We start from the raw sequence: 12,123 nt of genomic DNA on the forward strand, positions 1-12,123 counted from the left end.
TTGTAAGTTCCTCTCAAGTCAAATTTACTGAAAATGCATGCCTTCTGAAAGTGGTCCAGCAGATCTGAAAGAAAAGGCAGCAAGTAGTGATCTCTAATGGTCACAGAATTGAGAAGTCTATAGTCATGAACTGGTCTCAAGACTGATCTTTCTTTTCTATAAAAACAGCACTGCAGATGCAGGAGGTGATGGGTGAATGAATCCTTTCTTCACATTGTTCAGAAACTTCTTTAAAACTGCTAACTCTTAAGTGGACATGGGATTTTGCTATCTGTGATCTGGGCTGCAAGAAGCAAGTTGACAGCACAGTCACATGCCTAATGAGGCAAAGTAGTAGCTTCCTCTTCCCAAAAAAGAAAGGCTGTGAACTGTCTCCCTCTGTTATTTCTTCCATGCCTCAATTCTTCCAGCATGCCATCAATCACCACACATTTGAAATAACTCTTTCAAGGTTCTTGCTGTGCCTGTCATGCTAATTCATCCCTTAGTTCATCAGAAAGGCCTTCCCAAAACTGGTTGATGAAGCAAAATCATTCCAGCACAAATCCCTAGCATACAACTTACAAATCTCTCAATTAGCAGTTATTCTTCTGGGTAATCATCAAAGGTGGCTCTAAACTACTTAAAATTGTAATAGTTTTCTAGGATGGTATTATCCCATCATCCCATCTAGCCACTCTTTCTTTCAAAAGGCTAAGAATGTATCCCACTTTGGCCTGATCTGTAGAGAACCCTGCTGGTCTGTCTGCTGTGGAAAATTTACACTGGATAGTGAAACTTAAGAATTTATCCCGAGCCCCCCTGAACTTTTCTGGCAGGCCTCCAGGGCAATGAAGTATCATCAGCAAGAGAGCAGCCTGTGGGATTGCTCCACGATGAGATAAATGTTGACCCAAATGCTGTGCTATCTGTATCACAACATAGAGCAAGCAGATGATCTCTGTATCTAATAATGCCTCCACAACTTGCTCTGCTGACATTGGGATACCTCAAGATCTGTAGCCATAGTTTAGGTCCAGAATGAATGATCTGATGCCTCTCTGATGAGAAAGTAAGAAGCTTTCAAGACTGATGTCAAGTCCTTCAAGGCTGGCAAACTCAAGAAACAAGAATCACTTGGATTTCTAGAATGAACTTTATTGCTAGTGGGCTAATATAACAGATACTTGAAAGCCTGTCAAAGCAGTTCTCTAAATCCACTTATACCTAGCTTGTGTAAGGAGCAGTTGAGTCTCTTCTTTACATTCTCTCCCCCAATCCCCACCTCCGACTCTTTTCTCTAATGGCCTAACTCCCGCCTCTAATGGTCTTGCCCCTTTCTCTGTGTCTCCAATGTCTGTTAGTCATTCCATTACACATGTTTTAGTAATTAAAGTTTCCCCAAATTACAACTCTTTGAAAGATCCAGTTTGCTTTTGAAAGTCATCCACAACCTCTCATTGGGTGGCTGATGATGGACACCAATGATATTATTGCTTTTATTAATTCCTCCACATTTTAATCCAGATGTCCTTTACAGTATTGCCAAATTCATTCACTGGGATTTTGAATAGATATACTTTTAAACATACCATAAAACTCCTCTTTCTTTTGAACAAATTACTGTAACTCAATTGTTATATTCTAATCATGGGAGTCATTATACCAGCTTGTTATTCCTATTAAATCCAAAGGTGTCTACAGGATCTGATGCTTTGTCAAAATGCCCAAAGCAGTATCACATTGTAATAATGAAAGTCCATCCCTTTCATTCATGCATTTGACTTCATAACATGTACAAAAGATACAGAGCTTGTATCACAAAATAACAATGCTGTCAACATTTCATCCCCACAGATAACACTGATTCAATCATATTCTGCCTTCCTATATTTGAAATTTTAAGTGCATCTAATTTTGCATACTCCAAGAAACAGAACCACAAACTTTATAAGCCAATGTTCTAATTTTTGATTGATTGTTTTTAATAGGCCGTATTACAGTAACACCTATATTCTTCCAGTGCAGGTTTGTGACAGAGGACTTTACCTTTAGGATTTTCATTTACAAACTCCAAACAATTCAGCTTAAAGCTCTCCTGATAAAATTTGCCACACTTCAGCCAAACATATTTTTATCAGTTCTTTTGAGTTATTAAATTTAAATCTGATGAGGACTACTAGACCTTGGATTCTTTCTTATTATTTAACAACAGTAGTTGTTACATATTCAGTGTATAATATTCAGTTTCCAGAATGGCAAACTAAACTGTTTAAAACGAATGGTTAAATTATAAAGAACATTCACTGTGTGCTTCATACAGTACAAGGAATTTACCATTTAAAACTGACCAAAGAAAAATAACAGAGGAATGGAGGAACAAAGAAGCAGAACTAAACAGGGATGCAGTATATGGTTATTTCAGTTACATGCTTGGGCTTAGTTACAGGCTTAATTACACAAGAGCATGAATACTAGAGATCTGCAAAAACTTCACAAAAGTGGTAAAAGGATATGAAGTTACATCCATCCAATCACAAGCTGAGAACGAATAACTGAGATCACAGTCCTTACCTAAAACAGATACTTAAACAAACGTGAGTGAAGAGACAATGTCAAACTATACTAGGCAGGATGTTTTTTCTCAGTACTTTATGGTCCATGTGGTGTGGTGGAATGATGCAGGTTTTTGAGACGGGCCAATTCCTGATTGGCCTTTATAGTCTGATTAATAAGATATTCACTCTCTTGTCCCACCTCTGCCAGTCTGAGGTCAAATTCCACTACTGTCTTGTTATCAGACATGCCTTCCAGCAATTGCTTCCCTCCATCCTGAAACCAATAAAGAGACTAAGATGAAGACCAAGTTGTGCATGCTGCCATATCTCACAATCTAAATGTTACTTTAAAATGTACACAAGGAGCCTGAAGAACCTTTTTTCTTGAGACTCCTTTTCGGAGATTGTAGAATGTGCACATAATTTTTTTCCCCCAACCCATACTTCACTTTCACCAAATGCCTCTAAGAGATCTCTATAACTGAATTGTCTCTATAACTTAACTCTTTTCCTAGTATGTTGTGCTGAAAAAATTGGGCTGGCTTCATTCTAGCTCATTTCCAGTGTTTCTCTGAACTTTGAAGGAACTCAAATTCTGTCCCAAACCTAGACTGAAACTATGCCCTTGCTCAGGAGTGGTTGGGCTTTCAACTTTGTTGTGTGGAATATTAGAGCAGTCTAGAATATTTCAGAGGTCAGGCTCAGCTGCACTGAACACTTTTCAAGCTCAGGAAAGACACAGTAAAAGGTGGTTGGGTATCTTTTATTTTGAGTTACTATGATGCCAAATGTGTGTACATGATAATGCCACCCTTTTGCCAACCTACTGCAACTTAAAGATAACTGTTCACATAATGGATTATGTGTTATGCTCTTAGTTATGAAGATGCCATGACAGTGACATATTCCTACTGCTTCATTATGTTGTCAGAAGATAATAAAGGATTTGCTTAGAAAATACTAGACAGATGTGGCAGGCAATTCTTCAAAGCTTTGGCATGCAAGAAGAAAGAGTCAAAAATCCATTAACTCCTTCAACCCTAATGCATCTATGCAGGCCCATAAGAACAATATTGGCATAACAAGAATTGTAAAATGACATAATGACACATGTGCTACTAGACAGATTTTTAAAGGAGGTGCAAAATAGTCAGGAATATTACTGGAACTGAGGAATGAAATCAAGGATAACTGGTGATCCTTTGACATGAGCTGACAATGTCTTCATTAATTCTCTGTTTTGGAACCTCTTACTGTATCTCCATAGTCTATGGTTTTTAAAATAAAGACATTAATCACAAAGTTAGATTAATGATAATATACCATAATAATTCTGGAAATTGAGAATACCTTGTATTTCTACTTTTTCCACTATATCCTTTCAGCTATCAGCTACCTCTTGAAAACCTATTTAACTGCATAGCCATAAACAAGTTATCTTATCAAGGCTTTAGTTGTACTCCGAAATTACTCTGTTATAAAGAACATGTACATTAAGCCTTTGGTATACCATTGGGATGCTGATAGTCCAAATACTTGTTTAACTGCCAAAATGGGGAAGGGGCACGCACTGAGAATCCTGTAATGTCTGAAATCCAAGGCAAGCAACAGAATGCTTCAGCTGGAAAGCCAAGCTTGGAGAACACCTGCAACCTAATGTTACAATAAAAAATAAATAAATCTGGAAATAAGGAAGTTACATCTTCTAATGTAAGTAAAACTGTGTCTAATGCTAGATTGTAAAATTAGTTACTTGTTACAAAAGTAAACCAGACTGATTTTCTCACTAATTTGATTCGTACAACAAAGATAACTTCTGCAGTACTGTACCTAGAAGGTTAACTTATAAGTCTGGAACTACCCAGATCAAAACTTAGTCTGACACTAAGGAATGAGACATATAGAAGTGAGACAACTGAGTACATCTGAGGTGGATGAATATATTGCATTACAGTATTTTAATCTGCAGATACGATTGCAGGTTGAACGGACTATTTTCTAAAAACAAAAGCCAACTGTAGATCAAAAAGACTCCTCCTTATTATGTCAGAACTTACCCAGTTCTCAAATGAGAACAGTGATGCTGAGTCACCTGGCTCCTCCTCACATTACTGATTTACTAGCTGTCTGCTCTGCTTTCTACAGAAGTGCTATAGGAAGTGGCTTCCAGCGCAGAGGCCTTTTGTATTTTGCTGCCTATTTTGGGCTTGAGAGGCACCTTAGCAAATAACTGCCTAATGTAGAAAGGGCTGTTCTAGAGTTCCTCACCAAGAAACACCCAAAGACTCCAGGAAAAAAAAAGTACATTCCTTTCTTCTTTATGATCATAACCTTTATCAGTATTCTCATTTGTTGGGGCTTTCAGCAGGTACAGCATAAAAACCCTGCACTTCTTTTGAAGACAGAGTCAAAGATTGAGGAACAGAAGGTAAAGTTTTATTTATTGGCCTTACTTTCTAGGGGAAGAAAAGTCAACTCTATCAACTCCTTTTCTCTGCTAAGAACCTGCCCCTCTGATGCCTTTTATTTCTGGGAATTCTTCTGTATGTCTAGGGCAGATCAATTTTCTTCCCAACCAATATTACGTCCCAGCTTTATCCTCCAGACCTGATCTACCCTTCAAGATTGTAAGAGAATGCTTTGAAATATCTAAGCACTGGGTAAGAAACACACACTCCCATTTCAGGAAGATTACATACTAGTCCAATGTGGTTGCAGGAGAGGTTGATATGAGTCAAGGCAGTGTTCTGAGCCAGGACTTGAGAGAAAAGGGTGGCTGTCGGCTCAGATAATTCATTGCCACCCAAGTGAAGAGTTGTCAGTGTGCTGTTACCCAGAAGGGCATGGCAAATGGCTTGGCCTCCTTCATCCTCAATGCAGTTGAGGCGTAAGTTGAGGGATGTCAGAGTAGAATTCTTGGACAGCGCGTGAGCTATAGACTGGGCTCCTTGAGCCCGAATCCTGTTATCGCAGATGTTAAGTGTTACCATCTTACTGCGGTTAATTAGCTTGCCAATAGCTCGTGCTCCCCTGTCTGCAATCAGATTGTGGGATAAGTTTAATTCTACCAATGAAGGGTGATCTAATAGGTGTTGGATCAGTATCCTGGCTTTATCATCATCCACTTTGCTACGGGTCAGCTTGAATGCCTGCAACAACAAAATGAGATCACATGCATTTATAAAGAAGTTAACATATTTCCAGTAAAACACTTTTTTCCCACCCTAAATGCCTAAAACAAGGGTGGGCAGGGTGTTTGGTGGCCAAGGGCTACACTTAAGATTTTTGGTACAGTTGAGGACCAGGCCAAGTGGACGTGAACAGGGCTGGATTTGGGGGAGAAGGGGGGTGGAATCTTGTTTTTTTCTGTGATATGCTTATTTTACAAAGTGGTGAGAAACTCTGTAATCAATTTTAAATATTTATAGGCTTTGGGCTAAAAAATAAGGATTTGAACTCTATACAGTTTTGAGTCCAAAGGAGCATATCCTGCCCTAGAAAGTTAATTTGTTTCTAAATGAAAGCCAAATTGAGCATTTCATTCCCTTAACTGCTTTTTGTGGGAGGAGAGAAATTACATTATGAGTTGTGCAGCAGCATTAGAACAGCAGGGTTTATACTGTCATTTAAATAAACAATAAAACAGTAAATGTGATTGTGCCTTAGATGCTCAAACAATTGGCACCCACATAATATCACTTGAAAGCCCCTGGCATGTAGGCAGTTATGTAATTACTTCTGCCTATATTTCCTCAGATAATTTCTATTGAAAGATTTTTCTGTTACCTCTTAAATAAAGCTGCAGCTAAGAAGATAGTGGCCCATCAGAGCAAACTGATAATAAGGATGAGATATAATATAATTCTTTTAGGTGTTATAAACCAAAGCTTAGTATTTGTAACTGCTTATGATAGTTTGGGGATATAGAACTGGAAAGTCTCACTACCCATTCCATTCTAAGTTTTGCAAGAACAGTTTTGCCCTTACCTATCCACACCCCTTATTTTCTTTCTCTTCTAATGTAGATGTCTATAGTACAGGTAGGTATTTGGGGGAAATTAATTGAAAGATTGTAAAGACTAAACATATTTAGACCCAAATCTTAGAAGACACATAGAAGATCAACGTCTGAATTTATCATTTTTTGTTGTTGTTTTGTTTTAAAATTAAAAAAAAAAAGGTTGGCCCTTAAATTGGATTGGGGTGGCATTCCAATGGAAGAAAAGTTTAAAACTTCCTTTTCTGCAATTTAATCTGGATTGTATTTGGGAAGATTTAAGATAACACAGCTAAAGTAAAGCAGTAGAAGTTGCCCCGTGCCAGCACTGCAACTCTAATGCAATTTTTAGAATCCTAAATTATCATCTTGTCTGAGTTTTATTTGGAAGTAAATACCACTGAAATCTGCATGATGTAAATGTCATTTGTCCATTATAGCACAACCAAAGGATCCAGTTTCACAGATCCTTCTCTCATAATCCTTAGCAGACTGGGAAGGACCTGTGGAATTGGCCTCTTGAAGGAGGATGAAGTTGTAGGAGAAGAGCTGCGAATCCTCTGTTTTAACATATACAGGGCATTTCATTTCCTAGTAAGAATTTTCAGGGTTAACGTGCTTTAGATGCGCTAAAGCCATGTGTAAAGGAATTTAGAGCTGACCTTGAGGAAAATACAAAAGAGCTGTTAAGGGGAAGGAGCCATTAGGGAGAGACTTGGAGAAGGGGTTATAGAGTCCAGAGACTGAAGCAAGCATGAAAAAGAAACTCAACATAACTCTGCCTTGATTTTGTTTAGTATAAGAGGGGCCGGAGAGAAACTTGGGAGGGTCTTTCAAGATCAATGTCAGCCCTTTGAGGTAAGGCAGTCAAGAAACAGACACTGCAGGATTCTAAGAATTGTTGTAGGGTAACCTTTCTCAACCTTTTTACCCTGGAGGAACCCTGGAAATAATTTTCAGGTCTCAGAGCCCATGCATAAAAATCACAAAAAATATGAAAACTTCATAAAACAAATCACTTCTAACCCACACAATCCACGTTTTACATTTGCAACAGCAAAGGGGCAGGCTGGCATCTGAGTCACAATGTATAAAAATTCCCACCATTGCGAGTGCTAGCATTGCACAGCATGCAAAGTCCAAAAAACAATGTCTATTTTTTTTTCAGTCACAATTTCTTGTGGAACCCCTAGCAGAACTCTGGGGTTCCATGGAACCCCTACTGAGAAAGGCTGTTGTAGAGTACAACAAAATCTTGAAAACCTAAGTTTCTCTCTGTCTCCTCTTATACTAAACAAATCAAGCAGGATTATTTTGAGTTTCTTTCTCATGCTTGCTTCAGTCTCTGGACTATGTACCTATTTTTCCGACAATAAGACGCCCCCATGTACAAGACGACCCCCACTTTTCCAGCCCAAAATTAAAAAATCAATATTTTAAAGATAGTGCAGAACACATTTTTATTTAGTAATTAGTTAACATTTACCTGATACACTCGGTGGGAGGAGGTCCAAACCGTCTCTCTGCAGCTCTATTTCCAGGCTCTTTTGCATAACTGATTACATTCAAGCACGAATGAAACTGCTTGTCTCTGCAAACAGCTTTCCTCCAATTGGTTTGTTCAGCATCAGCTGACGTCAGTTACATCAGGCTCGTGATTGGAGGAAGTCTGTTTGGGAGACAAGTTATTTCACTCGTGATTGGAGGCTAGCAATAGGAGGAAGCCTCTTTGCAGAGACAAAGTATGGGCAGTTTTGCAACCGCAATTCTCAGCTGACTTCCTTGAATAAGACGCCCTTCAGTTTTTAGGGTAAGGATTTTAGAAAAAAGTATTGTCTTATAGTCGGAAAAATACGGTAATTGCTTCTCCAACTCCCTCCTTAGTGGCTCATTCCTTCCTTCCCCCCTTTAATGGTTCTTTCATAGCTTTCCCAACCTTTATACCATGGAAGTTCTGTGTCATGCCATGATTGAGGCTAGTTTACAATCTTGAGGAATTCCCATTTTATGCTTAAGGTTACAGAAAACTATAAAACTGTATTAGAAAAATTACTTTTAGAGTTGAACACTTCTTAATAGCATTGGCCAGTGAGCAGCAGTCTCGATAAGTGAACTCAAAAAGATTCCATTCAAAATTCATGCCACAGTCTTTAACACCATATGAAAGATGAAGCTCCTCGAGATGAGGGAGTGTAGGAACAAGCAGGCTCAAATCAAAATGGTCCATAGAAGGTTCCTCTATTTCAGCATCACTTTCAGTATCAGAGATTTCTTCTTCTTCCTTCTTTTGATCTAGCTTCACTGGTGGAAGGAACTGGTCAATCTCTAGTTTTTTCACATACTCCTTGCATAGTGGAATGATATCCAGAACTTGGTTGGGACTAGTAGTATCTGGAATGTAGAACTTCAAAATATTTTCCAAGTGACGTTCAAAAAACATTTGTTTCCAACTGTTTCCATAGAGGGATACATCACAGACTGTCCATCTTCCAGTACAGCACCGTTTCCAGTAGCCTTCATCCCTAATCAAATTGGCAGTCACAGTAAGGGGTAGGCTTGTGGAGATCTTTTCTAGCACTTTCTTTTGGTGATCAGGAAGTAGGCTTTCCAAGATAGGATTCTCTGGTTGGAAAGAAGTTAGGATTACAGGGGAATGTAGAGAGCTATTCACTGATTTATCTATATGGCCCTTACACTAGGCATATGTTGTTTTAGTATGACTGCCACCAAAAAATCTTGCCAGTTTGTGAGTATGCTGAGAACATTATTAAGAATATTTAGTTGTCTTCACAGAGCTGCCATTCTCAGGCAGAGGGAATAATCGGTTTCAAACTATTTTGTGGATTCACATGCTGTGTTACAGCAGAAATGGCAGTTATTCAAACTAGGCAAAATTATGAATTAAATGAGTTAACTAGGAGCATTAGGAGCAATTTGATCTATGGTACAACTGCTTGATATTTTGAAAAGAGTCATCTCATCTAATTTCCTTTTTCCCCAGTTGACCCTCAATAGCAGATATATTTCCAAACTGTATTAAATGATACTTCCTCAGCAAGCAACTTTATACAGGAAAGCACATGACTTACGTTCAAAATTGTTGATTATGTGCTGGATGCAGAGCTCTGTGAGCTGTGGAACTATGGCTAGATTCCATTCAGGATCTTCAGCAATAATCCGTCGCATTCGTCGGGGATTAGCTGCAGGATTTTTTTCTGTTACATGGCTTGGAGGAGGGACCGTATTTTGTTCTCCAGCTACATTCTCCTGCATCCTGTTGTGCTGCTGTAATTTTTCTCTGCCCCTTAATTAGAATGGAAGAAAGTTCTATGTAGATTGGATCATCACTAATGTTCTATAGCTACCACTCATTGAAGAAATATTTACAAAAGAACCAAAAGTCAAAATTTTGTCTGGTGCTAATAAAATATTTGTTGTAAAGCACACAATAAGGAAGTTGGGGAAATCCTTTAAAGCTGCATTTATTTAAACTTTTAATATGGTACAGGCAATAATTAGCTCCATCAATGCAGACATTAACACGGCAAATTATTTTATTGAGTCAACTTCTCTGTGTGTAAAAATATTCAAGAACTGCAAATTGTTTACATCAAAATTTTGCTCTGTCTTTTCTTGAACTTTTAAATGTCTCTTAAAGATGAAATGACTCATGAACAAATCACATGCATATGCAAAGATGAACCTTTGAATTGGTCAATTTAAAGCTCCTGAGCTGAAGAACAGTTGAGTTACAAATACCTCAACAATTTTTGTTTCCAGCCACCTCTCCTTTGTTAAGAGAAATGTGAATGTGGATGCAATAAGTTGCTTATAAAGACCATAAGGAAGCATAACAACAATAGCCACACTGCATTGCTGGCCTTCCTGTGATCTGTACCCAGTAGAATATGATTTCTGGAAAACTAAACTTCCATGTAGAGGTTGATGGAAAAGAAACGGTACATTTTTTCAGCTTACTTTCTTTTCATATATGAGTACTATAAACACAGATTTCATAGAATCACAAAATATATGACTTAGGGGGATTTTACAGATTATCTAGTCCAATCCTTTTTCAGGGCAGGAATCCACTACACAATCCTATTCTAGACATAGCATTTCATTGTTCAACAGTTCTTAACATACATAAATTTCTCCTAATATTGAGCCTGAATTTCCTTTCTTTTCATTTCAACTTGTTGGTCCTTGTTTTCTCTTCCATTAAAAAAAAAAGGAAAAAAAAAGAGCAGGTTTACCCACTCTTCCACATGACAGACTTTTAGATATGTATAGATTATTGTACCCCCTTAAGTCATGCTATGGTAGTGAGGGGGTGTTCCTGGGAGGAATGAGAGAAGAATGCTGGGAATGTGTTCCAAAAGTATATACTGTATTCCCAACAAGGTCACCAAGGCATAAAGGGCATCCTATTTGCACAGCTGAGGCATGCAGGCATCTGTATCAGGCAGCAGCAATTATAGGAAGATGATGGAGATAATGATCACCTAAGAGATAACAGTAAATACATCATTTCATACTGTGCAGGAGAAGACAATGGTCTGTCCATGTAGATAGACAAGATAAAGTGATTGATGACCTAGTGCCAGATGATGGGCCCCACAGGTCAGAGGACTGGAGTACTAAAAGTGTTTATAATGCAGCTAGATTAAAACCTTTGGGATGCCTAGTTGTTGATGTTGCCATACAGGAAAAGCAAATCCAAAGTAGTAGGAATATGGATTATAAGAAGCAAGAACATGGGAAAGCTCAGTACAATGAATATGAAATGAGTCAACTACAGATTGAAATCTTAGGCATCAGTGAATTGAAATGGATTGTAACTGGGCACTTTCATTCAGAAGATCATACCATTTACTACGCAGGATACAAAAAACAAAGAAGGAATGGCACTTTCATAGGATATAGCAAAGACAGTACTTGGATACAGTGCAGTCAGTGACCAAATAATATCGATTCGACTTTGGAGACAGTCCTTTAATATGATGGTTATCCAAGATTAAGGTCCATCCACTGATGCAGAAGATGAGGAGATTGATGATTTTTATGATTAAGTTCAATTTGAAGTTGATAGAACGTGAAAGCAAGATGTTCTGCTTGTGATTGGAGACTGGAATGCCAAAGTTGGAAATAGTAAGAAAGAAAATGTAGTTGGAACGTATGGCCTAGGAACAGAAATAGAGCAGGAGAACAACTTATCATTTTCTGCCAATCCAGTGATTCTTCACTACTAGCGCAGTCTTCCAACAAACAAAATGATACCTATATACATGGACATAATCAAATGGAGTACACAGAAATCAAAGTGACTATGTTATTGGTACTAAGAGGTAGAAGAGCTCAGTTGTAACAGGAAAGACATGGCTAGAGGCTGATTGTGGAAGAGATCATGAACTGCTCATGTGCAAGTTCCACATCAAACTAAAACAGAAGAAAGCTAACCAGTTTCCATGATATGATCTAGAGAAACACCCAGTATTTTCAAGGAAAATATCAGGAATCATGTTGAAGTTCTGAACCTCATTGATAGAGAACCAAAGAAATGGTGGAATGAAATCAAAGAAGTTCTTA

General features: G+C 38.2%; 1 protein-coding gene across 1 annotated transcript; it reads right to left on the reverse strand.

Annotated features, from left to right (window-relative positions):
- Positions 1-1,151: 1,151 nt before the first annotated feature.
- DRC5 (dynein regulatory complex subunit 5) lies at positions 1,152-9,904 on the reverse strand. The gene is made up of 4 exons (XM_007440701.3): positions 9,624-9,904; positions 8,588-9,156; positions 5,237-5,686; positions 1,152-2,811 (listed from the first exon to the last, which is right to left on the reverse strand). The coding sequence occupies exons 1-4, from the start codon at positions 9,805-9,807 to the stop codon at positions 2,632-2,634; spliced, it is 1,383 nt and encodes a 460-aa protein (XP_007440763.2). The 5' UTR covers positions 9,808-9,904; the 3' UTR covers positions 1,152-2,631.
- Positions 9,905-12,123: the final 2,219 nt, after the last annotated feature.

The sequence above is a fragment of the Python bivittatus genome, unplaced genomic scaffold (genome assembly GCF_059951505.1).
Source record: "Python bivittatus isolate LINGU-HERP-01145 unplaced genomic scaffold, Pbiv_v1 ctg000020_np1212, whole genome shotgun sequence".
Taxonomy (NCBI): domain Eukaryota; kingdom Metazoa; phylum Chordata; class Lepidosauria; order Squamata; family Pythonidae; genus Python; species Python bivittatus.

What these genes read in the sequence shown, in the direction of transcription:
- DRC5 (XM_007440701.3), bottom strand. Translation starts at nt 9,807, where the DNA reads ATGCAGGAGAATGTAGCTGGAGAACAAAATACGGTCCCTCCTCCAAGC. An exon ending in CATAATCAACAATTTTGAAC is followed by an intron (nt 9,157 to 9,623) that starts GTAAGTCATGTG and finishes CTTTCCAACCAG; the next exon opens with AGAATCCTATCTTGGAAAGC. An exon ending in AGAAGTGTTCAACTCTAAAA is followed by an intron (nt 5,687 to 8,587) that starts GTAATTTTTCTA and finishes TTGTTGTTGCAG; the next exon opens with GCATTCAAGCTGACCCGTAG.